We start from the raw sequence: 27,916 nt of genomic DNA on the forward strand, positions 1-27,916 counted from the left end.
TTGAAAACTATCCTTCATGCAAAATGTCACACTTTTGGTGCAGAGGGGACAAAATTAGCTAGATCTATATAATTTAACATAACTTTAAAAATGCTTGAGCCATTCATCTGAAATTGCACACATTTCTTGAATACATTGATTTGGATATGATTTGCCCCAACACACTCTAAAACTGAACTGAATTAAAGTAAGGTGAAAAAGAAGAAAAAGCTTCATTATTTTGAAAACCACCCATATAAGGAAATCAGCATTATATATGGAATCTTGACAAGTGTGGATTAATGTATCTTAAAACTACTCATGTAGCTTCATTTCTTTATGCTGATTCTGTAGGTCTACAGCACAGTTGTTTTATGAAGTTGAACAATTCATGCATGCCATGTAAAATAAATAATTATGATACTATTTATTAATCACATCTTGCTGTAATATAGGCCTACTGTATGTTATTTCATTCCATTGTATAAATGTATAAATTTGTTGATATTTTGGTGCATGATCATGCTTCATTCAAACCCTTGACCATGTCAGCTGTGCAGAGGTGTCCTTTCTTTGGCTTACTTATAGACATTGTTCTTTTTTTTACGAAATTATTCTATATATAGAACATTGACATTTACCTAGCTGTACTGTTGGTCGACATCATGTATTCCTGTTGAACAAGAAATGTCAATGTGAACGCCCAGCACAAGTTCAAAAAGTTTGCAAATGACATTGTTTCCATGGTGCAGGTATTCATTCATCTGAAACAAACACATGAAGGATTAAAATGCACAGTAGACCTTGATTCTAATTAATGTTACTTTAAAAATATTGATGGCTTTTGCCGGATTATTCAGCACGTCCGATCAGACATATTTTGTGGCATAAATGCAGAGTCTATGTTCAAATTATGTCAATTCGAATGCAAAAAGTACATCAACGTTTTTTTTTCTATGACAAAGTCACAATGATCTATTCTGTCTATTCTGATCGATTCACTATCTATGAAACAATGCGTTAATTCTGCAGCGACTCTATTTCAAGATCTGAGAATGATTTGTTGTAGATCTACCAGTGGATCTAATGATAAAAATAGGCAAATCATTCTCAGATCTTGAAATAGAGTCGACTGATAATCAACCTTACTTTGAACTCGTTGCAAAAATATAAATCTATATAATTTTGTACTTACCATTGTTCCTAGTCCCAGAACAACTCGACCTGTCAAAATATGTAAACACGAGGGAGGCCTTTTGACAGGACAGTCCTGTAAACTTCCGAAGGAAATAGTCCAAATTTATTCCAGTTACTTCCATATGCGATATTATCGTGAATTATAATTATATGCATAATGTATCGCATATAGATTTAAGCATAAATTTAATGTTTGTGAATCCTGTGCTTTAACTGTTTTCACGTTAAGCGCCGAAAATCATGAAATCCATAAGGCCATGTGCTCAGCCTGATCACATTTCTACGCACTAACACATTTTTGTGTGAAAAAATATGCTGAAAGTTACATTTTATTCTGTCAATTACTTTGTGACTGCAACCGTTTCTAAAAATAAAATTGACACATCTGACTTTTATGTGTATTGCCCATGTAATGATAGTATGGATTTTTGTCATAGATACGCATGTTTATCTCGAATTAGTTGTGAAATGATGATGTCTGCATGAAAAAAAGAGAAAATAAAAATTATCTGAAATTATCGACTATAAAAGACACTTTCATCAAATTTATTTAAAAATTGATTGCTCGCAGGAAGTAGATATATTATCTAGGTACGTTTTGGTCACAATTTTAGGCAGAATAATGCTTGAATGTAGCAGCTGTCGATTTTGAAAAAATATGACCGCCTAAAAATATTTTTTTCTGTCTTCTGTCCGGATTTTCGGGTACAAGTTGGCATTTGTTTTTCAAGATATATACTTCAAAGGAGAGCTAAATCATTTTCAATAGGCATTTCATTCATCAAATTATGTAATTCTTCAGTAAAAATTCGCAAAATGGTTGTAAAGACAAGCACTAAAATGTCGATATTTTGGCTATAGAATGTACCTTAAGAACAACTAAATACTTATTTTGTTAGGAGGCGAGAATGCAAAGAGAAAGTTATAAAAATTTGTCCGGACTAAATTGTATCATTGCATTATTGAAAATAGAACAGTTCCTATTCTTACGTTAAACAAACTCATCTATAAATTATTTAAGTGCAAAACCGTGATTTAGTATTATTAAAACACAACGGGCTGTTATACGTTGGCTGTAATAATTTCACGAGCGCGCAACCCTCAACCCTCGTGAAATCATTTCGAACGACGTGTAACTGTCCGAGTGTTTCAGAATGTGCTCTTGAAATTATTTCGAACGATGTGTAATTGCTCGAGTGTATACACAATTTGATCAAATATGTCAGAATTTCTTCTTTACGCATGCATGGTATACACGCCAGAACCGGAAATGGTAATGCTTCTTGTAGGAGGGTTCATTTTGTGCAAAGTGGTATTCCGTTTTAAGCGTGCTATTAAGTAAAACATTTGACAAAATTTGATTTGTTTGTTTGTTTGTTTTGGGTTTAACGCCGTTTTTCAACAGTATTTCAGTCATGTAACGGCGGGCAGTTAACCTAACCAGTGTTCCTGGATTCTGTACCAGTACAAACCTGTTCTCCGCAAGTAACTGCCAACTTCCCCACATGAATCAGAGGTCGAGGACTAATGATATCAGACACAATGTCGTTCATCAATTAGTCACGGAGAACATACGCCCCGCCCGAGGATCGAACTCGCGACCTCGAGATCCGTAGACCAACGCTCTTACCTATTGAGCTAAGCGGGCGGGCTTGACAAAATTTGAAAGCGTTATTTCTAGGTGCATATATGTCGCTTAAATTCACGACGATATGACGTCAACGTAATTTCGTTTTGATGACTTCAACATTATTAGTCATATTAGCTGTTTTTGGTGATGCAGGCGGCCATGAAAGGCAAAATATGTCACTATTTATTTTGTGTTCTTTGTATGTTCTTTCAGGACTTTGGGCTGTAATTAATAACGCTGGAGTTCTTGGAACAGCAGGGCAGTGCATCTGGCAAACTAGACAAGATTTTGAAACCGTGTTAGCAGTTAATTTTTATGGTGTTGCTATGGTAACAAACGCTTTTTGCCCGCTAGTATTGAAAGAACATGGTCGTATTGTGAATGCATCAAGTGTGGTGGGTCGTTTTGCAGCTGGTCCGGCTGCGTACGTCGTTTCAAAGCATTGTGTGGAAGCATTTTCTGATGTACTCAGGTAAATCATAGGTCGTGGTCAAGAATTTATATACTCATACAACATCTGACAGTATTGAATTTTGAATACGATTTTTGTTTCAGTTTAACAGTTTTTTAAAATTATTTTTCGGAAATGTCTCCATTCTTGAATTGACGGTGATATCACATAGCTTTTTTTAACATACCAAATATCCAATTATATTACAGACGGGAACTTTACAGAACAGGGGTAAAGGTATGCATAGTTGAGCCTGGAGCATTTAAGACGGGAATTCTTGATCCAAGGGCTCAATTAAAAAGACTAGACAATAAAGTTAACAGCTTGCCAGAAGGAATAAAGGGGAAACTGCGAGAAGATTACATCAGCAAAAGTATTTAAATTTCTTTATATTTTATTCTTTTAAAGACAACATTGCATTAACCGTTTCAGGAATTCAGAACGTTCTGTTCATGTAAAACATTTTTGCGTCTTGACTTGTTACAAATAGCTGATATTTGTGATGCTGGCATACTTACTTCAGACTGGTTGATGATCAAAACCAAAATTCATTCAAAACCTCAATATAAGTTTAGGACTTGTGATAACATTAACACTTCTCATTGCCGAACGAAACTTACGGCATGATTCATATGTTTAAGTCATTTTTTCAAACCGTTCAAATTTCTGAATATTGCATTGAAGGTCTGGCAAGGTTTATAAAGGACACTTCTCATGCCTCCATTAATTTCAATGAGTTTGTCGGCGCCTACATACATGCCATTACCGCTAGGTATCCATTGAAAAGGTAAAAGATAATATTGTCTACATGATCAGTAAAGTATATCTTTCAGGGTTTTTTGTCTGTCGTTTTTTTGTCTTTAATAACATCATTTAAAACTATCTATCGTCATTAGTTCTTTAACACCGAACAGCTCACTGTGAAAAAATATTTCTTTCGATACAAACCTCCTACCCATATTATTATTATTATTATTATTATTATTATTATTATACCAGATTTATATAGCGCCCTTTTCATGATCAATTTCACGTTCAAAGGCGCTTTACACAGTTCAAATGCAGCCACACAGGGCGCATAAATTCATCCTCTACTAGTACAGACACAGAGCGATCTGACCAGAGGGACATAGTGAGACAAAGCCCACACGACAGAGATCAGAAATCAGATACAGGCTTGTCCGGCTAACTTATCCTAGCTCGATGCGAATAGACAGCCTGGTTCTTTAACGTGCCCAGTGTATAGCACTGATACACGCAAGGATTGCCTGGGTTCCTGAGCAGTACACCTCTAGTTGGGTGGGAAACACTGAAAAGCGTTCCTGAAAATTCCCGAGTAGCTGCCGGGGATCGAACCCCCGACCTCAGGATTGGAAGGCCAGTGTGCAAACCACTGAGCTATTCGTCCACACTTTCTAGAGAGTTGATACAGTTTTTACAACAGGGAGCAGATAAGAGTGTAAAACTGTTAGCAGTTGAGGTGACCTAGCGTTTAAGGTTTCGCACACTGATCCCGGAGGTCGTGTGTTTGAATCCAACAGGGGCCACGGCAACATCTCTTCATACGACACCATTACTGATTTTCCCAGGAAGCAGGTTCGAGAAGGATTGAAATTTATCCCCATACTATCACAACTGGACTGAGAGAGTCTGATATATACAAATCGGTTAGCTAATTAGCAATTTGAGTCGCACCATGAGAAAACCAACATAGTGCATTTGAGACCAGCATGGATCCAGACCAGCATGTGCAGGTTGGTCTTGATCCATGCTGTTCGCTAACGGTTTCTCTAATTGCAATAGACTTTGAAAAGCGAACAGTATGTATCCTGATCAGACTGTGCAAATTCTGGTCACAATGCAAATGGTGGTTTTCTCATGATGCAGCACATTTAATTGATAGTGCGTTTGAATGATGTCTTTCTGAACAATAGAATACATTTATATATTAATCATATTATTTGAAATGTTTTGGAATTATCTATCTTTGCATAATAGTGATGATGCATTATGTAATTAGATGCTAAACCATTCGGTCAACCAAATGATCAATCGAACCGTGCCAAAAACAAAAAATATATACAGCTAATGAATACACATTGTTATTATAGAATATAGATTTGTAATTTATTTACAGATATCTGGTTGGCAAAGACGCAAAAAAATTTATGCGGGCATTGTGGCTGCTTCCTGAATGCGCAAGTGATTTCATCATTGATAAATTTAGTGGAGTGGATATTTATATGGAGTAGAGGGACTTTGCTTATAACTATCTACAGTTCTTTTTATGTAACAATTATCTTAGTTTTTTGAGCATCAATATACAATATAGTTAGATTTGAAATATAATGCATTATGTAGTCTACACATCAATATTATGCTTACAAGTTAAGCAAGGGAAATACTGCTGGTATAATAACAGCTAACAGCGTCATCTATTCTGCTTTTAAACTTTGTGTTTCAACCTGAGTGTATGAAAATCAAAGCTTGCAGTGACGAAAAACTAAAACAAGTTCTTCAAGCCAAAGGCATCTGGGCCGTCGTCTGCGTCGGCGTCTGATTCAGAAACTTTATGCACGATTACCAGCAAGTTTGTATCTGTGATTTTGATATTACTAATCAGGAATAAACAGATGTCCATCCAGTTACGAAAAAAGTATTATATCATATATATAACTATTATTGTTATCAATTTTATAGAAAATACTCTCATGTATATTATTCAACAAAATTATGTTCGCGCATGTGTGCAAGATGCTGTGTCATAACGTAAGTATACGGTGTATATCATAAATAAATAAAGGAAAGAATTTACCCCCTAAAAACATATTTCCATAAGAATTACATACGTTTCTTACTGTAATTCTAGGCATTTTACTTTGAAGCAGGTCATATTTAAAAATAATAATAGTAGCGTCATCGGACGGACGAATTAATGGATAAACAGATAGGACGATTCCAACAATTACAATTGCTTCCTCTTGCCGATGTGGGGAAAATATTCATATTGACAATTAATTCAAAGTTAATTCCGAGTGATAAACTCATGAAAGCAGGAAACAACACTATTTCATTTAATCAAACATTTATTTACAATTGGCCAATACAAGGTAGTTTAGACATAATAGAATGCTTCAGAACAACACATATTGAAAGTTAATGTAATGTATTTCTCCATCCCTCTTAAACTGTATGCTTCATTTACCTTTGCCCTTACTAAAACATATACAGAATATACAAATGTAGGCATTTCTACAAACATTGTGTGTTTTGAAATTTTAGTCACAGAATCGAAAAGGAACTTCAGTATATATAATTTATTCCTCTACCCTTCTGACATTGTATGCTTCATTTATCATTATCGTTCGTAAAACAAAAGCATAAACAATAATTGTTACAAACATAAGAAATACAGAAAACTGCCTATTAGTAAACGACACATCTGACAGTTTTCTATTAAGCATATAGGCCAAACTGTTTCTGCAGACAGAATTTCTTTATTTTTTGTTTTAACTTAGAATCAAGTTAAAACAGAAGTATTATTAAAAATCATAGGTAATATTTACAGTATTTTCCGCCTTTCAAGGACAGATCATTAATGACCAATGCTGGGTACATTGAATTATTTTATTTTATACATCTGTTGTTTATTTGATTCTCAGTAAACAGATTTAAAACAACCCCTGTCCGTAAGATAGGTCAGTATAGACACTTGCAAACTTCCTTGACGATGAACATGACAAACTGATACCTCAAAGTCATGCTCTTTCCCATGGGCCAAATTTCTATAAACATTGTAAGACTATACTGAATCACACTATGTATCCGGATAATCCTAACTCTGTTCAGCGACCCTAACTCAGTGCCAACATGGCGGATGTAAAGCCGATACAGCTTTGTTTTCTGTGTAATTTCGATGTATAAAGGAATGTTTCGGTAGAAAAGTGTCAGTGTATTTGGGGGTGGGGGAAGGTGCATGGACTGACAGGGAAGAGTTATGGAAATCCACACATTTTTCACTTGTCAACGGACACTTAAAAATGCACTTGTCTATAGTCAAATTTCACTCGCTCGGATTTGTAATATTAAAATTTCACGAAACTGCAAATAGACTGGAGAGTTCTTTATTTAGGACAATGAAAAGAAAAGCATATCAAAGTAACTGTGGTAAAAAATAAGGTGTTTAAGTATTTGCCTTTTAAAGTTTATAAAAGCCTGAAATCGCGCAAGCAGGATTATGGATCTTTTAATTCCATGTCCAAAACACTGTCCACGCAATGGTACAAAGCCAGATGAATTCAGAGAAAAATTCTTAAAACGTTTTGACTTGTTTTTAGTCATACTTGAGATCTCTGTGAGCTTCTGATTTTCATTTGGCTGATTACTGGCTCCCATATTTCCTTTGACAGTGACTTATTGTCTTAGCAGTTTGAATTCTACTTACAAACTTGTCGAAATACTTTTTTAAGTTGTTTAAGTGTCTGAATTTTATTATAGTTACCGAGTTACAGTGTGCGCAAGACCTAGCCAAAGAACCAATCAGATCATGGAAAGTGATGCTTAAAGACAAAGATGCATGATTTTTTTTTCTAAAACTGCAACAATCGAGAGACTCTCAGCAAGTACACAATGTATTTCATACATTCAATTATCTTTATCACCTCCATACACTTGAAGCAACACACAACCTGAATGATATTTTTTTTCCTCATTTCATACCTGAAAATCCTGCCTGTCCGTGGACACACAGAATGAAAAATGCACTTGTTTGCCGGCAAAAAATCACAAGTTTGACAAGTTGGATATAGGAATCCCACATCCCTGCAGGGATGGGCGGGTCAAGGAACTTCGAGCATCTATAATTCATACATAAAGCAAAGACGAACAGCTATGTTTTCGTTTGGTTAGGTGTTTATCCATTCTAAGTTCGTATTTATCCAGCACTGTTTCCTATACCAGTCAGGAATTATCCACAAATCTATACCCACCTCATAATCAATATAGTTTTTAAGCTAGAAAAATGAATTTCAAACTTTGATACTGTTTAACATTGTCTAAGAGATGTTTATTGAACTAATACAGTCGATAAGTAAGGTCTTATTGCAATTTCTGGTACTTTAAAACAGTTAAAAACATAAAACATGTTCATTTTGAAGACTTCTTCGAGTACATTTTAATGAATTCCAGCCACATAATGCGCATTGTCGATTAAATATTTAGTAAACAAAACATGTTATCAATACAGAATATGAAGGCTATCAAAAGTTTTACGCTAACATTGCATACTAACATAAAAACAGGAAAAAAGACATCGTCTTTCTGTCAGCCATGTTGGCACTGAGTTAGGGTCGCTGAACAGAGTTAGGATTATCCGGGTACAAAGTGTGTGAATGCAAATGATGACTATAATAGAAATAGAAATTAAAATGCATAGTTCCCTAAATGCCTTACTCTTGATTTATCTGCCCTTGAATTGATATTTTTTAGTATTTTCTGATTTTCAAGGGCAGATAATTCAAGATCCTAATCAATAGGGCTCATTTGCTGGTCATGACTAATTTCTCTTTCAACTTTCATAATCCTAGGCAAAGGCGTCCTTGAGTTATCATTCGGAAACCGTTAAACTGTTCGGATCACTGTGACCTTGCTCTTTGACCCACAGACCTTTAGACCTATTGGTCTCATCTGCTGGTCATGACCATCCTCCCTATTACATGTAACATGCATCCAAGAAAGTTAAACTAAATGTCCTACAGCATATAAATGCATATTTTTCATAAGAACTGAAAGATTATAATAATAATGATTAAGTATATCAAGATTTAAGTTAAAATATACTCAAATAACAAACAGTCATCTTTTACCCAGATCTTTTGATCCAAACATATGTATAAATGCTTTAAGGATGCTATGCTGCATATAATATTTAATAACGTATTAACCTTTGAAAGCCATTTTGTTAACTTGTCTCGAACACTGACTGACTTTCAATAATTAATTGCAAAGCGTTAGCATTATGTCTAATTTCACTTACACGTATTTGACAATAGCTAAATAGAATAAGGTGACGAAATCATCTTTTGATATGCACGGAATGGTCTTCTTTCCAAACAATAATTAGAACTGCTTTTGAGAAAAGCGCATGTCTCCCAAAATGCCTAATTATCTGAATAGTAGTATATGAGATATCAGACTATCAGTCCTTAAATTACCAAAAAAAAAAAAAAAAAAAAAAAAAAATAATAATAATTTCAATGGCCATAACTTCGACGTGCCTAGGGCGATTTCGCTAGATATCGAACTTGTCCGAGGACTTATTGGCGAACACTTTTTTAAGTTTGATGAAGATCGAATGAGAAATGTTTGACCTAGGGTGCGGACAAGATTTGAAACAGAGACACAGACTGACACACAAACGTACAGACACAGACATGAGTAAATGTATATGTCTCCCACACCACTGTGTAGCGGGAGACATAATAATTACATTACCATGCAAATTTACAGAGATTTTTTCAGAATAAGTTGTATGTTTAATATATTGATAACGTAACACATTAAGCACAGATAGTGATTGACTCACTTTCCATGCTATCATTGCTATAATTATTGTTGAATAGCTGTTAATAATAGAATCTGGGTCATTTGCGGCTGATCTGGTTTCATTATGTGGATGGCCGGGTCCCAGCTTCGCACATTATGTCATATACAAAACTTAAAGGGAACCAGATATTGATAGAGCAAGTACTCGTTGTAAAACGTTATGTTTAAATTTAGACCAATCGGAAACAAGTTCTAAAAATAGCACGTCTGCTGAGGTATAAATAGGTAGATGGATGACAGACAGATTTCGGTATCCAGCTGTAGAAGAAGACGCATCGAGGATTCAACTAATAATTTATCCCAGTACCTTGATAAGCAGACTATTGCAGCTACCCTGTCAGGGGCGGATAACTTATTAAAAAGAACACGTTTGAAGTTCATAGACTAAAGAAGAGTTGCAGAATTTTAACAAGATTTCGAGTTATAGGGCCAGCGCATAGGAGTTGAAAGGGTAGTTGAATGCTATAGACGATAGCAAAAAAAGGCTGAGGATCGGAAAGCTGAGACAGAGACCCAGAGTTTGGTAATCTACTGAGATGGTAGGAAAGCTCCAGCGTGTAGACAGTTCAGCATTATTGGCAGAGTACAGCCAAGGCATCGGGGATATACCTATATGTTAGTTGAATGTTACATATGATAACATATAGGCGCTAAGCATCCAGGAGTCAGGGCAATCATATAGAGTTTGAGAGGATAAAGGCCGAGCATCTATGCGATAGGACTTTTATGTTGTTGATTCAAAGACATTGTCTGATGGGATAGTTAGTTTGAAACATTTAGTGATTTGCTTGATCCCTGAAATTGTATAGCTCATACTAAGAAATCATTTACGAATCATTGGTACACGAATCATTTAGGCAAGGTAGCCAGAGGAAAATTCTATATATGAGCTATTTGGTCTCACTAGCCCTACGTTTTAACAAAGGACAATCTACATCGTTTGTCAGCTAGTCTAAGACATAGTCACCTTAGCAATTGGACCCAAACTATTGTTCAAGATACTAAAGGCACTTCCCTGGGTCATATAACCAGTGTCCTGACAGATTTAAAATAGGATAAGTAACTGAAATTTGTAAATCAATTAATGATTTAGGTCAAAAGATACTCAAAGAGCAAACAATCCTATCAATTATATTGTCGAGTTACATATGAACTTTTAAGAGCCGTTTTGTTTACTCTTCGGATCAAACAGTCTTAAATAACATGCTATTTTTCAATAATTAAAGCAATCCGTAAACACTACGTCTACCTTCAAAAATTTAAAATAAGGTTATAATCTTTAAGTCTTCTCTTCAAACAATAATGATTCCGCTACCTTGCAAACTTACTAAGGTCAAAACGAATAAGAATAACTGAATATCGTAAGTCATTTCATGATTTTAGTCAAAAGATACTCAAATAACAAACAGTCACCTTTTACCTAGACCCATCATCCTCACATATATCTAAATGCCTAAGATACTACCACGTTTATCAAATATACTATTCCATAACGTGCTAGAATTCGAGTTACAGCTTGCTTACCTGTACCATAATGCAAAAAAGTATTCCGACATACCCTTAATTTTTGACCCAACCTAAATGTTTTTATGGCCTTAAGATTTTCTAAAACTAATAAAACTTTTAAACAAAAAGATGCAAAACTGCACTTTTTATGCTTTAAACAGGGTCAGCTCTAAAGGCATAACTCCCTTATTTATATTTCTTTTTGACACAAAAATAATTTCCAAAAAGTCCCATTTTTTTAACAAATTTAAGAAGTGCTCATGGTGAGCTATTGTGATCGCTCACCGTCCGGCGTCCATTTGTCCGTCTATCAACACTTTCGTTTAAACAACATCACTTCCTACACATGAGGCCACTTTGGATGAAACTTCACAGAGATGTTCCTTGCAAACTGTTTTTTTTAATTGTTCAAGGATGTGAGTTCCACAAATAACTCTAACTGCCATGGTAACCAAAAGGAAAAACTTTAAAAGTTCTTTTCTAAAACTGCTAGACAAATAGCTTTGATATTTGGCATGTGACATTATATAATGGTCCTCTATGAAGATTATTCAAATTATGTCTCTGTGGTGGAAAGTGGCCCCGCCCCGTTGTTCAAAAGTTTTATATAGGACTTACACAGGAAAAAACTTCCTGAATGAAATCACAAAACCTGCGCCATTGGTATTTGGCATGTATCATTGTCTTGTGGTCTTATACTAAGATTGTTAAAATTTTTACCCTTTAATGAAAATGCCCAACCCGGAGTTCAAAATTTAACACAGGCGTTTCTAGGAAAAAAACTTTAAAAATCTTTTTGCCTGAAACCACAAGATCTAGACCTTTGATATTTTTAAGCGGCATTTCCTTGTGATCCTCTACCAAAATTATTTACATTTTTTCCCTGGGATGAAAAGAGGGCTTATCCAGGTGGTTATAAGTTTTACATAGACGTTTGGAGGAAAAACTTTTAAAAAATCTTGTCTGAACGTTCAAGGCCTAGGCCTTTGAATTTTGGTATGTAGCATTGCTTAGTGGTTTCCTAACAAAATTGTTCAAATTATGTCCCTTGGGTGAAAAGAGGCTATGCCCAGGGGTTATGTTTTATATGGGTTCTAAAGGACTGTTTACTTATAATCACCTGATTACCCTCCAAGTAATGAGGTCACTAAACCTTTACCCTGACGTACTTTTTGCTAATATAATTTAAGAAACAGCCTTGAAACTTGAACAAACAAGTCTAACCAATTTTCATTAAGAATAGACCGAGAATGTGGCCTGAATGTAAACAAGCTTTCCTTTGATTTTAACAAGCCTTCTAGATTTTGACCCTACATGACCCATATTCGAAATCATATAATACTTCATAATATCAAACATTCTGACCAATTTCTATGAAGATCAAATAAAAAATATGGCATATAGAGTGTAAGCAAGTATTTTCTTTGATTTGAGCTGGTGACATAGTTTTAGACACATAGTTTTAGACATTAGCTTCATGCATATTAAAGAAAAATGCAGCCCCTATAGCATACACAAGGTTTATATTTGATTTGACCAGGTGACTTAGTTTTTGACCCCAGATAATCCATATTCAAACCTGACCTAGATTTCATCAAGGAGATTTTTCCGATCATATTTCACGAATATCCATTGAAAGATGCTGTCTCTACTGCACACACGTAACTTTTTCTTTGATTTGACCGAGTGACATAGTTTTTGACCCCAAATGACCCATATTAAAACTGTACTTAGATTTCATCAAGGAAATTATTCTGACTAATTCTCTTGAATTTAAACTTAAAATGTGGGATATAAAGTGTTAACCTAGGCCTAGTGACCTAGGTTTTGACCTCACATAACCCGGATTCAAACTTGGCTGAAAGATCATCAGTATAAACTTTCCTACCAAGTTTCATAAAGATATGGTCATAAAGGTGGCCTATAGAGTGTTAACGAGCTTTTCCTTTAATTTGAACGGGTGACATACTTTAAAACTCCACATAACCCAGATTAAATCTGACTTGAAAGTCATCAAGGCAAACATTCTGACCAATTCTTATGAGTTTTAAATTTAAACTAGTCTCAAGAGTGTTAACAAGATTTTCCTTTGATCTAGCCTAGTGACCTTGTTTTTAACCCCACATAACCAAGATTCAAACTTGGCATTAAGACCATCAAGATAAACATTCTGACTAAGTTGCATGAAGATAGGTTCATAAATGTGACAAGCCATGACAAAATGGTCCCAAATGACATTTTTATGGAAACTGAGTTTTCCACATATTCTGAACTGTACATGTATCCTTAACATAAATCCAAAATTTTAGACCTGTATGCTTTAAAATAACAAAATTATAGCATTTTTTGTACAATAACTCCCCATCACAAACTTGCACTTTTTGTTAAATAATAATGACAAATACTAAAATCATTTACTTTTGTCATATATTTTAATTTATTTTGCCATCTATATCAAAAGTATTTAACAAGATTAGCACAATTGATAATGCCTTCTTGCTATAAATATGCTATTTTATATTAAAAGTGTTTCAAAATTTATGTTTCTATAGCAACAAAATACATGAATTGCTTTAAATGTCAGTTTAACAGACATTTTAGCCTATATTTGATACCAAAAAAAAATGTAAATTTACACAATATATATATAAGTTCTCTAGAAGAACTAGAATTTGTGATTTTTCTGATTTATATTCATCTCAAAAATATCTAAAAGCAATTCCATAAATATCTAATATTTGTAATGTGTCATTCAACTTCAAATGTACTTAAGATGCCTTGCTCAAAGACAGTGTAAATTGAAAATTAAAAGTATCAGTGATGATGATATAACATTAAATTGTTTACATAATTATAATTAAAAGTCATTTTTACTCTGGTATGAAAGCAGATAAACTTAATACTCAAGTTCTGTTTCCATGGCAACAACATTTTTATAAAATAAAGAATTCATTTTAACATCTATTTCCTTCGTTTTTCACATAAATTTTCAAGTAAAAGTATCATTTCAAAATATTCTTCCTGGATGGCAGCTTTTTTCAACTTATATAGTTGCATAAAATATATCAATAATCTTCACTAAAATATTTAATATTTAGGTAATCTCAAATGTAGAAAATCATCAATAAATATATTTAACTTTGCTTAATGTATAAATCAACTGTGTATGTAGAGTTCCATTCATAATTTTATATCATGCAGTACTAAACAGTAGATTGTTGAAAAAATCTTCCAGTGTCTTAGAGGAATTTCACATTTATACTGTGTTCAGCCTTACATACATACAGTGTGTCTATATTTAACCAATGCAAACTACTGCTGACACCATAAACTTGTTAATTCAATGTTTACATAACTATATGTTGCATTTGTTCATATTCATATATATGGAATTTGGGTCAAGTACACCTTTAAACAATCAAAAACAAAACACTTTCAAATTAATTAAAATTTCACAAAATACCAAATGAGCTAAGCTCTTTCTCTGTATTACTTTAAATGTTAAACACTTTTTTCCATTCATTCTTCGTTTTAAATGACTGAGTTCTCAATTTTAATGGCTTTGGCACTGCTAGTTTTGAGCATACATTGCTGTTGCTGCAAAGGGGCCCTATTTCATTATACAGGTACCACTGTCGACTGGTATCCAGCTCAGGAATGGTAATACGGTTGGAGAATTTGCCTGTCATGCCAATCCCCTGCCTAAAATATTAATCTCTGTCTCTGTGTTGAAGTAATTATCCTTCAAGAATACTATACTAGGTCATGCAGAAGACATTCTGTAATGATAAATGTATGAAATATTTAAGACAAAGAACACTAATAACCATTTTTCAATCCTGAACAACAGCTGTCCATAAGACAGCCCACACATAATTACATTAAATTACATTTTAGAATTTTATTATAGTAATGACAACCTCTTTTCATCAAAAATTTCATTTCAACCATCGCACATATTTTACATCAAGTAAGGGCCATGATTTTGATCTCATTTTAACAAATAGTTCTTTAACCTGGTTCAGAAAAAGCAGTTACTGTATTACAATTATGTTATTTCTGTTGAAATGGCTTGCAGTGAGCTAGACACTCTTTAACAACATAAAAAGAAACAGAAAATGTGGCCTATTTACAGACATGAACTCTGCAGCAAGTTTTATCAATTCTTGATTATTACAAAAAAACTGTTTAAAGAGGTGACAAGCCAAATATACATAAACATGTTCAGGACTGAATTCTGCAAGCCCGGCCTCCATCAGGTTGTACTCCAAGTCAATCATGTAGACCCATCATATCAAGCCACATTCCAGAACTGAAATAAGGGTATATTTAAACAATGAATTCTTAGACAATAACTTTAAAGTAGCAATAGTGTAGTCCTTAGAATATAACATAGCGTCTCTTTATTACAACAATCAAATGCCAGCTACACAGTTGAATTTTTTAATACAGTATGTTATGTAAGTATGCAATATTCAAATTGTAAATCAATGTTTATCAGTGTGTCACAGTGAGTGAAAAGAATTGGTATTGTAATACCTAAATCACTGATGCGAGAGAGTATCTTTGTCCGGAGCATAACTCCAAAAGTGCTGGAGGGATTTTCTTCAAACTTCATACACTGATAGAACACATTGGGAGGAAGCTCAGTGTTCAAGAACTATAACTCTACGTTGCCTATTTTTTGAGTTATTCCACTTTATCTTATTTTCTTAAAAAAAATTGTCCGGAGCATAACTCAAAAAGAACTGGAGGGATTTTCTTCAAACTTCATACACTGATAGAACACTTTGGGAGGAAGTGCAGTGTGCAAAAACAATAACTCTATCTTGCCTATTTTTTGAGTTATTTCCCTTTATCATATTTTCTTAAAAAAAATTATCCGGAGCATATCTTTTTCATGCATGGCACAAATGTTCACCACCACGAGGCAGAGTGTCATGCGCAAGAACCAGGTCCCTAGGTCTAAGGTCAAGGTCACACTTAGAGGTCAAAGGAAACAAGAATGAAAATCTTGTCCGGAGCATTTCTTCTTCATGCATAGAGGGATTTGATATAACTTGGCACAAATGTTCACCACCACGAGACAGAGTGTCATGCGCAAGATCCAGGTCCCTAGGTCTAAGGTCAAGGTCACACTTAGAGGCCAAAGATCAGATACAAGAATGACTTTGTCCGAAGCATTTCTTCTTCATGCATGGAGGGATTTTGATGTAACTTGGCACAATTATACACCATCATGAGACGAAGTGTCGTGCGCAGTTCCTTTCTTTAGAATTACTTCCCTTTGTTGTTACTTTAAATAGCTTTTATTGTAACTTTTTCATTACTAATCGTAGGGAAAAATCGAGACCACTTTTCTGTAGTACAACATGCATGCTACATCCAATTTTGAGGTGTATTTTGACCAATCTCTACCTGGTAAAGATTTTTTTGTGGACTTACAATTTTTTTTTATTTTTTTTATTTTTTTAGATTAACTTCCCTTAGTTGTTACTATAAATAACTTATATTGTAACATTTTTATAACTGACCGTAGGGAAAAAACAAGACCACTTTTCTGTGGTGGTACAACATGGATGTTACTTTCCAATTTTAGGTGTATTTTAAGATATCTCTACTTGGTAAGGAGTTTTTTGTGGACTTAGAAAAGGAAAAGACTTACAATGATTACTAAACAACCACAAAATTAAAATTCCATTTGCAAATACAGCTGCTAGAGTAAAGAAATTTGCTGTGACGGGCGTATATTGTGACATTCTGGCACTCTTTTTCCCTGTTAGCTTTCCATTCCTTCTTTTTACAGTAGCTATACTGTTCATGAAAATTAATAAAATTTAGCAGTAAACCACCTCACCACTGACCTATTCTTTCTTCCACATCTTTAAAACCCCTGATGCGGACCACAACTAAACGGTTCTTCAAAGCTTTCCCCAAAATTAATACTTTCAGACACTAACTTGCCAGGAACTTTAGTCTTCAATTATAATATGCCCGGCGGGGGGATTGGCCTGTCTGACATGGCTCTTGTATTTTATTTTATATTATAGCTTATGCTTGTGTTTGTTTGTTTGCAGGACACCCTGCAATTCTACCAATTATCTGCATAATCTTCCAACAATGGAATAAATATCGACAAACCCTTATGAATCTTATTTTGTGACAACCCCCAGAAATAATTGAATTCTACCAAATACACCTCTGTCACAAGTGGATATATGATGTTTCATTTACATAAAAGTATGCATATTATATATATAAACTGGAAACTAGTGACTTTCCAAACTGAAGTGTATGATCACACTGTGAAATTAAATATTTCAACATAAAGTTCTGTGTGCTTAATAAATATTTCATTATTTATTGAAAATTCTTACCTTATTAGAACACTTTTCTTATTTTGTCCAATATAATTGTCCATATGTAATGAAACCTTCTTTTATCCATAGCCATGATGCTTGAAGTGATGGTGGACCATAGATACCACACTGTTTGCTCCTCTTCCAACAGCAGTACTGTATTTTTCATACACTAGGTAGAAAATCTGAGAGCCTTGAAAACAAGAACAGTTTATGAGAAATGTATTAAAGTCCTCATCAAAACGGAGTGAATCAACACTGACCAAAACAGTCCACCATTTCTTATAGATAATGCTTGACAACAACTTGCATTTATCAAAATTTAATTGAAATCCAATTTAAGGTGCTTATTATACAGCATCTTTATTATAAAGCAATGCAGTATTTTCAATCCCATTTCAGGGATTAAAAAAAGTCCAGTGAAAAAAAAAACAAGCTAAGAAATTAATAGTAAAATCAAGTCTTAACAAAACACAACTTCCTGTAGTTTTTATGTATAGTCATGGTTGTTTTGAAGACTGTGGAATTTAATTTAGTGATACTGCAGTATATGGAATTTCATAGTTAAATTGATATTGAAAAAAAATACATTTGAGGATACTGACACTGATATGAATGTAAACACTAACTTTAGATATTAAACCTGCATGAAAACTCACAGCAACTCCACTTTCTGAGCATAGTATGTGTACAGTACTTGTAGTCAAAACTGCAGTGAACCTTTATATCTCATACTGCTGGAGGCTGTCCTGAAAAATATAAAGAAAGATTATCATTTATTTAGTAGCCTACAATTGCTGTCTACTAGTATTGACAGTAGTGAGGATGAACAAAGTAGTTTTTATTGTAAATATTGCATGTAGATTTTTTAGAAATGTTCAGGAGGTCTATTTTAGTTGCTATTACAACAATAAGTGACAATTTAAAACACCACTTTTCCTGTGTTATTGTACTTTTCTTTTCCAATTGTCATAGATTCTACTGTACCATGTAATTATTCACAGACACTTTGGGCTCAGACAAGCTTATAGTTGTATATTATCATCACACATACGTATCTGACGAATATGAACAGGTTTCATAAGTTTATATTTAAAAGATGCCTCCATATACTATCAAGCCTTAATATACTGAAGATACCAAACTTTTCCAGTGTTTCATTGTTCACATATAGTGACCTTGTTTAGGGCGATTTTATTTAACTTAATTCGACACAAATACACATACTATTGGTTCCATCCATTCAACGCTTAATATGAATTAAGGCACTGCCTAGCATGGGGATTTATCTTTTATATATCTACTTACGAAGAAATATTCAACACTCAAAAGAAAGCTAAAGTTCGCTCTAAACAGTTTACAGTTAGTGTCATCATACCTCATACAGTGAATATCATACTTCGCAAAAATTACGGGAAGCCGCGACGGTGACGTCATTCACCGCGTTCTCGTACTGGTTTTATGATTTTTTTGTTTGTTTGCACTCCACGCAGAATCTTGACGGCCTTTACACTTCCTTACTGTTTAAAAAGTGTTTTTCAGTTGCATGTATAGTTTTCATTACGAAAAAGAAGTAAAAAGAATCATGTTGGCGCGGTTTACGAATTTTTGTGACTGATTCGAAAGATCGAATGTTCTTGAAGACAACCAGTCTGCGTTGTGTACATAAACCGGAACCGGAAAACATCGAAAAAATTGCCTCAGTATATGCAGACAACAAAGACGAATAACTATATACGGACGTTACCGTCTCGGGGATTTTCATCCCCTAATAATCTTTCCGGTCATATGCATATTATTACCTGTCATGAACTTAAAATAGCAAATTTCGTCTTTGTTTCCATCGCACGCAAGTAACATTTTGTTTGCCACATCAACTCTCCGTTGAATGGTTCGTGGTACCCGGCTGACATGCACATGTATCGACAACGCAGAGTGAGGGGAACCAATAATGCATATGTGGGCGCTTTTGTTTGTAACAAACTTGGTTCGGTTTCAAACCGGTTTGCCAAACTTTCGATTTGTTTTGTAAAACTGGTTTTGATCTCGAAAACGTTTGTGTCAATTGTTTTCAAAAACCGCTAACCGGTTTGTCAAACCGACCAAACTGCCCCCGGAGGCGGTTTGTTTGGTTTGTTATATCCGAAATTTATTGCAGTACGAGAAAAAATGGCGGACCGTGTGGATCAAAATGGAAACGAGAAAAGAAAAAAATAAGAATTGGTTCATTTCTGGAGTAAACCCGTGGTAATCTTTATGCTCAGCCGAATTTATTTGTCAATAATTACTTCTAAAAACAGTCTCTTTGACTGGCATACATCGTTTTCATCAGTTTCTCTAACCATCGAAATATTCCATTCATTTCGTTCCAAGATTATTCGACCTCCAACAGTCCAAAATCCAATTACAGTTATAGAATAAAGTTTTAAGTTATAGTAAATGTGTCTGTTTCTGAAGGATAACATACATATGCAATATTTTGTATTTAAATAAATGTCTTTGTTGCTAAGCAAGGGATCACTTCTTGTAGTGTAAAGAAACACACTTACTTTTGTAAGAAGTCTAGGTTCAAGTCCTAGCAAGAAGCCCTATGCACATTACATAACTTTATATGCACATAAATATCGTTAGTATATAAATACATATGCAAAGCAGGTCTCTAGCCTGACTAAAAGATGCAGTTTTAAATTTTAAGAGCAAAATGATTATTGTTTTATTATTTTCATGCACACAACTATTCATATCAATGAACATTTTATTTTCCAACTAATTTTTCATTTTTTTTATCCCTGACAAGATATTTATTGAAAATAAATTGACTGACAGCTCTAGGACCTCTTAACTGATGCAGAAAAATGGCCGAAAAACATTGCAAGCTCATAAATACTTGTGGGGGACTAATTTTCATTGATTTCATAGTTGTGTAATTAATTTCTAACAAGCCGAAAAATACCATCGTTTTTATCTTTAAAAGTTGAATTCCATAAATTCGTGTCCCCATGAAATAGCCATTTTAATATAGACAAAGCAATTATCAACAACAAAAACAAAATGACTATTAAGGACGTATGCTAGAATTTGGTGCGAAAATTTTCCCAATAACAGAATTTCTTCAAACTTTGGATATTGAAGGACAATCATCTAAGAAACAAAAAAATGCAATAAAAATCATAGGTCACCGGTATCGAAAAAGAGTTATCTGCCCTTGAAAACGACATTTCCCCCAAAAATGACGTTTTCAAGGGCAGATAACTCTTTTTCGAATCCGGTGACCTATGATTTTTATTGCATTTTTTTGTTTCTTAGATGATTGTCCTTCAATATCCAAAGTTTAAAGAAATTCTGTTATTGGGAAAATTTTCGCCCATCTCATATACAGGGAATTCTAGCGTACGCCTTTAAGTCTGTAAAAAGAACTGATCCTTGTTGTCAAATGTTGTACAGTTTATTACAATGCTAACTTCGGAAAGAAGTTTACACAAGTTTGTTTCAGTTGATAATGCATTGTCTCGTTAGTGCCTTGATGATGGTGACTTTCTCCTTGTAACTCACAGGTTCTGTTGGTTGTTCTGACTGAGCTCCTAGCTTAGCCAGTTTGTCTGCCTCTTCATTGCCTGCAAGTCCACAATGGGATGGAATCCACTGAAGTGCTACTTTGTAGGTTATACTCAGGCTCTGCATTCTCCTGGCTAGCTGCGGAGCTTTATTGTTGATCAGAGCTTCCATGACTGACAGTGCATCTATGAGAAAGACGACTGAGGAGCTTTCTTCAGCCGAGTCTTCAATCATTGAGACGGCCTTCATGAGTGCTTCAGTCTCTGCCTTGTAATTGCTGCAGTGTTTTCCTGTGGCTGCGTATATATAGTGTAGAGAAATTTCAATTCACCGAAATACATATAATTATATACATAAGTATCAATTATGTTTAATAATGTATACCCATGGTTTCTGGTTCCCTTTAAATACAGTGACATAAATGTTCAAAGTATTAAGTATTATCTGATCGAGTCAGGGGTGTCATTGGATGCCATCCAACTCGTTGCCAGATTTTGGATGTACAGTGTGTCATCAGAAAAAAATGTCAGAGATTAAATATGTCAACCATTTTTTGAAGAATCTTAATTAATATTTATTTAAACAAGTTTTTGTAAGGTAAGATACACTCGCTGGCCTAAAATACAACTGGTTACTTAAATCAGTCCAGCACCAGAGTCAGAGTATATGTGCTTTGCTTTTACCTGGAGTAGTATAACATCATCTATTTTTGCACTTTAACTACATCACAACTGTCAAACTTTGCTGAGTGTGTCTAAAACAAGGAAACAGCAATGATTTCAATTTAGGAGTTATCCCTGTTACAAAACACTTAATCTCTAATTTTCAGCAAATTGAAATAAAAAAAGTCTGCTGGATAGCGGATACAGTTAAATGATTGCATCTCAGTCTTAGTCTTTGTGGCCGGATGGTTAGGGTAGTTGATTTTAAATTATTTGTCCTTCACTGCTGTGTGTTCGAAACCTTGCTCAGGGTGTAGATTTCATTCATGTGTGGAATTTTTACGTAATCCAGCTGACTTAAAGGATAGTCGTTTAACCTAGCTGCCCGCCCATGCCTTAAATAATGCATTGAAAGTTGATATATGACCTTTAATTCTGTCAGTCTGACATTAAACTTAACAAGAACAAACATTTGTATTCACTAAATTGGTCTAATGGTTTATGTTGTTGAGTGCAAAAGGCAGTTACTCAACTGTCTATGCCATAATTAGCCTTGCTATATACATAGTGTCGGCTTATGAGGAGTAGTAATAGCAGTACATGTTATTTAATATGTTTGGCTGTTAGATACAAAATCTGTCATTTATCTCCATTTAGAATAAATTTAATCACTAGTTTTTCTAGATTCGTCATTTTGTTTATACAAACTGCCTGTTTGTTCAAGAACTCATATTAACTGAAACCAGTTTAAGTTTATCATTTTTTTTATACAAACCAAAACCTAAAACCCAAACCGGATTTTTGCAAACAAAAGCGCCCTGTGTAAACACATTACTCAATGAACTTGCGTAAAATTCTTGCGCCTATCAGTCGAGAATATGTTCCCATTTTTTACCAGTCGCTGGCTGTTGCAAATGAGCAGCGTGTCACTAAAAAGAACAAAATGCTTATTTGCATTTGGAAATGCGGATAAATTGACACGTCTGTCACCGCGATATTTTATCAGGAAATGCAAAAAAATACTTTATCAGCACTTTCTACTGCGTCATAACGAATTAACGATTGAACTGGGCGGTTGAGTTTTACTCGATTAATCCAGTAATTATAGCGTGAGTTTTGCGTTATAAAACACAGACTGAGAAGTTTGAAAGCATATATTTAGTAAGTATTAAAGTTATTAAGTCATGCTAAGTCAAAGTCAAAGCTTATATTATGCTATGACATTAAATGACCATAATGTTGTCCTTATGGTCAATGTGGCAGTGGTAAGACCTATGTATTGTAAGAAACGGCAGCAAGAATAAACGTATTTCTTTTTCTTTTTTCTTCTACCACGTGCATTATTACCTATCGCATACTATAATAATTTACCTGATATGTAAATGATTTCATTGCCTTATATGTAAATAATTTTATGGAAAAGCCTTGAAATAATATGATTAATAAAACTTGCACACAGTTTCTAATCAGCCATATGTTTGAAATATAACATGACATGAAGGTTTTTTTTTCAACACATACTGAAATTATCGAAAGATTGAATAATAGATGTTCATAGCATTATGCAATATCCACGAATTTTATGTGATCGTGCTGTTGTTGAGAGATTATTATTTAAAAAGCGATCATCGTTAGTTTCACCTTATGTTCACGGAGGAAGTGTCATAAGATAAACACTACATATATAGTTACCCTATAGGCGACTGCTATGTTATGCAAAGATTGTTGCCATTTTAAAAGATTGCACACTTAACCCTTTGTCCTTAAAATACTTGTAATATTACTCCGTGAAATATTCTATAAGATGTTTACTTGTTTTTTTTTTCTGTAGTACAGAATTCAAATGAGCGACGTAACTTTCCTACTAATTATAAGTGATCTAACATACAGCTTGCTTTGTTTATGGGCCCATGAAAGTAAGTACACGTGATCAGCCCCTTATGGGTGCTACGGAAAAACCATATTCACCCATTTCAAGTACACAAATTCCTATCCTTTATACAACTGTACTACTACCAAACATGTTAGAGTTCAACAGTTCAAATCGTTTTGGCATAAATGTAGCGCTTCGAAACATTTGAGCGTCATATTTGGGTGCCAAAAGTCATGGGTTGTTTTACTGACTGTGTCATACCAAAGACTTTACATAATCCTACCAATAGCTCCACTGCTTGGCGCTAAGTGTTAAGATGAAAAAATGACTTGTCTTCCTTCTAAACTTTGTGCCGTTATTACAATGAAAACCGGATGAAAAGAAGTATTTATATAAATTGCAGAACGTGCTTTACAAATGAGCTATAGAATAAATTTGTGTCAACATGCTATATTTGTTGTCATTGAATAGGTATAGCTGCTGGTAATTATGCGTAACTGATACCATAATGTACAGCTACTTCATCCTTTATGTATTCCATATTAATGTCAGTCCCTTTAAGTCCTATTCAGCTTGCATTTGAAACATTATTGTTATTCACTTTCAGTCCTTTTCAAGCTTTATGTCAGTATTAATATCTATCTCACCATTAACATGTAATATTAAAAACGATAGCTGTATTGTCCATTCAAAGCACAGGTGGAAGTAGGATACAGTACAAAATCATGAGCCATATATTACAATAATTACAGTGTGTGTAGCAGTTCCGAATCATGAGCAGTTCCAGATCACTTCAATTTCATTCTTCACACGTTGCCAATAAAATTAAATGTTTTGCCCCTAGAATGTCCCTTAGTTAAAGCAATAATTTCACATTTTTTTTAGAAGCTGAGTGTCATGTTGTTCTTCCAAGGGAGATAAATGTTGAAAAAAGTGATTCTGAACTAGTCTACTTGAATGACTATGTTTGGAAATGACCTCATAAATAATTGAAGGCTTTCTTATTTTCAAAAAAATTTTTTGGCAGATTGAAATTAACTGTCATGACTATGTTTTGAAATGTTTATTTTATATTTTTCATAATTCTGCATTTTTTTTTCTTCTGAGTGACCTTTAATTGCAAATTTTCGATGAAAATAAGTATGTACCCCGTGGCCAAACTAGTAATCATAGAAATGAAATCATACCTTTTATTTTTACATCTTTTCATATGAACACTAAACCCCAAAGGATACAATTCTGATTGATATATTGAACATTTTATGTTGGGTGATTCGGAACTGGTACACACACTGTATGTTTTCTTTCTAATGTCGATAGGCTGTTATATGCTTAAGAGTAATATAAAATAAAAATGTTCTAATTTGTGCGTTAATGAGGCGCAAAATTTGTAAATTTACACCGAGAATGTAGTGGCATGTCATCAGAAAGGCAGGTGCACAATTACATTATATGCATATACATACTGGTTATGACGCAGTAGAAAGTGCTGATAAAGTATCCTCTTAGCATTCCTGATAAAATATCGCGGTGACAGACGTGTCAATTTATCCGCATTTCCATTTGCAAATAAGCATTTTGTTCATTTGAGTGGCACGCTTCTCATTTGCAACAGCCTGCGACTGGTCAATTAATGGGAACTTATTTTCGACTGATTGGCGCAAAAATTTTACGCAAGTTCATTGAGTAATGTGTTTACATATATGCATTATTGGTTCCCCTCACTCTGCGTTGTCGATACATGTGCATGTCAGCCGGGTACCAGAGACAATTCAACGGAGAGTTGATGTGGCAAACGAAAAGTTACTTGCGTGCAATGGAAACAAAGAAGAAATTTGCTGTTTTTAGTTCATGACAGGTAAAAATATGTATATGACCGGAAAGATTATTAAGCGCTGAATAAACGGACACCAATAGTATGTGTGTTTGTGTCGGATTAAATTGAATACAATCGTCACAAACAAGGTCACTATATGTGAACAATGAGGAAAACACTGGAAAAGTTTGGTATAGATCTTCAGTATTTTAAGGCTTGATAGTATATGGGGGCATTTTTTAAATACTAGTAGAAACTTATGAAACCTGTTCATATTTGTCAGATACGTATGTGTGATGATAATATACAACTATAAGCTTGTCTGAGCCCCAAATGTCTGTGTAATTATTCACCAGTTCACATCTGTGACATTTTAAAAAATGAACAATATTCCTGTTTATTTACAATTTCTAGATAGAAAATTTCATACAGAATGTACTTAATATAGTAGATGTCTGGCTGTCTTGGCTACAAGTATAATATGCCATCATGAAAATTTACAAATATACAGAAAAAATATTAAAAGTACTTGACAGCAGACAGTCAAATCGAAATGTCAACACGGCCATTTTTCGCTGTCAAGTTGTATCGATTCGATACATCAACAAAAGAAGCGGTCTGTCCATTCTTTTTTTACTTAAGTTACGAATAAATGTATGATGAAAATAAGCAATTACCATAACAACCAATAAATCCGCCAGGTACTTTATATATCCGCGTAAATTCAGAGCATGTTTTAACTGCATGTTTTTCTCTGACCCAGTTTCACGGGAACGTCTCTTTTCCATAGTGAAGAAAGTACTGCGGCCATATGCAAAGGCATAATACCACCAATATTTTACCTGCGCTACGAACGATAAAAAACATGATTATATCTCAACCCCTCTGGGGGAGACATATTGTTTTTGCCCTGTCCGTCCGTCCGTCCTTCCGTCTGTCTGTCCGTCCGCCCGTCCGTCCGTACGTCACACTTAATTTCCGAGCAATAACTGGAGAACCATTTGACCTAGAACCTTAAAACTTCATAGGTTGTAGGGCTGCTGGAGTAGACGACCCCTATTGTTTTTGGGGTCACTCCATCAAAGGTCAAGGTCACAGGGGCCTGAACATTGAAAACCATTTCCGATCAATAATTTGAGTACCACTTGACCCAGAATGTTGAAACTTCATACGATGATTGTACATGCAAAGGGGATGACCCCTATCGATTTTGGGGTCACTCCGTCAAAAGGTCAAGGTCACAGGGGCCTGAACATTGAAAACCATTTCCGGTCAGTAACTTGAGAACCACTTGACCCAGAATGTTGAAACTTCATAGGATGATTGAACATTCAGAGTAGATGACTCCAGTCGATTTTGGAGTCACTCTGTTAAAGGTCAAGGTCTCAGGAGCCTGAACATGGAAAACCGTTTCCAATCAATAACTTGAGAACCTATCGGCACAGAATGTTGAAACTTCATAGGATGATTGTTCATGCAGAGTAAATGACCTCTATTGTTTTTGTGGTCACTCCGTTAAAGGTCAAGGTCTCAGGGGCCTGAACATTGATAACCATTTCCGATAAATAACTTGAGAACCATTTGATCCAGAATGTTGAAACTTCATAGGATGATTGAACATGCAGAGTAGATGACCCCTATCGATTTTGGGATCACTCTGTTAAAGGTCAAGGTCTCAGGAGCCTGAACATGGAAAACAATATCCGATCAATAACTTGAGAACCATTTGACCCAGAATGTTGAAACTTCAAGGATGATTGGGCATGCAGAGAAGATGACCCCTATTGATTTTGGGGTCATTCTATTAAAGGTCAAGGTCACAGGTTCCTGGTCATTTAAAATCATTTCTGGAAAATAACTTGAGAACCACTTGACCTAGAATGTTGAAACTTAACAGGATGATTGGACATGCAGAGTAGATGACCCCTATTTATTTTGAGGTCACTTGATCAAAGGTCAAGGTCACAGGAGCCTGAACAGTGACTTGAAAACCACTAGGCTAAGAGTGTTGAAATTTAGCGGGATGACTGGACATGCCAAGTAGATGATCCCTACTGCAGCCAACCATCAGTGTCCCTTTGACTTTCGCTCCTGACCCCTATTGACTTCTTGCCTATAGGACTTTGCATTGGGGGAGACATGCGCTTTTTTGCAAAAGCAATTTCTGGTTTAAAATTATGTATGAGCAGATGTATAAGCAAAAAGAAGATAAATAAGGTGTAAGAAGCTAAAGTCTTTGAACAGCAAATAACTGTATGAATATGTACGTCCATGCGTCCGTCCAG

General features: G+C 34.7%; 1 protein-coding gene and 2 long non-coding RNA genes across 3 annotated transcripts; 1 reads left to right on the plus strand and 2 right to left on the minus strand.

Annotated features, from left to right (window-relative positions):
• Nucleotides 1–596: 596 nt before the first annotated feature.
• On the minus strand, nt 597–2,046 carry LOC128554979 (uncharacterized). Its single transcript, XR_008369748.1, has 2 exons — nt 1,175–2,046; nt 597–743 (listed from the first exon to the last, which is right to left on the minus strand). It is a non-coding gene; the product is annotated as an uncharacterized LOC128554979 (long non-coding RNA).
• Nucleotides 2,047–2,418: 372 nt separating this feature from the next.
• LOC123531039 (dehydrogenase/reductase SDR family member 9-like) lies at nt 2,419–5,509 on the plus strand. Its single transcript, XM_053536321.1, has 5 exons — nt 2,419–2,449; nt 3,020–3,278; nt 3,467–3,630; nt 3,942–4,044; nt 5,395–5,509. The coding sequence occupies exons 1-5, from the start codon at nt 2,419–2,421 to the stop codon at nt 5,507–5,509; spliced, it is 672 nt and encodes a 223-aa protein (XP_053392296.1).
• Nucleotides 5,510–14,798: 9,289 nt separating this feature from the next.
• Nucleotides 14,799–17,877, minus strand: LOC128554980 (uncharacterized). Its single transcript, XR_008369749.1, has 3 exons — nt 17,744–17,877; nt 15,581–15,678; nt 14,799–15,145 (listed from the first exon to the last, which is right to left on the minus strand). It is a non-coding gene; the product is annotated as an uncharacterized LOC128554980 (long non-coding RNA).
• Nucleotides 17,878–27,916: the final 10,039 nt, after the last annotated feature.

This window comes from Mercenaria mercenaria, unplaced genomic scaffold (assembly GCF_021730395.1).
Source record: "Mercenaria mercenaria strain notata unplaced genomic scaffold, MADL_Memer_1 contig_916, whole genome shotgun sequence".
NCBI classification, from domain to species: Eukaryota; Metazoa; Mollusca; class Bivalvia; order Venerida; family Veneridae; genus Mercenaria; species Mercenaria mercenaria.

Coding starts and splice junctions, on each gene's coding strand:
- LOC123531039 (XM_053536321.1), top strand. CDS start 2,419: ATGCATGGTATACACGCCAGAACCGGAAATG. Junction 3,631..3,941: donor AGAAGATTACATCAGCAAAA/GTATTTAAATTT, acceptor ATTGCATTGAAG/GTCTGGCAAGGTTTATAAAG. Junction 4,045..5,394: donor GCTAGGTATCCATTGAAAAG/GTAAAAGATAAT, acceptor ATTTATTTACAG/ATATCTGGTTGGCAAAGACG.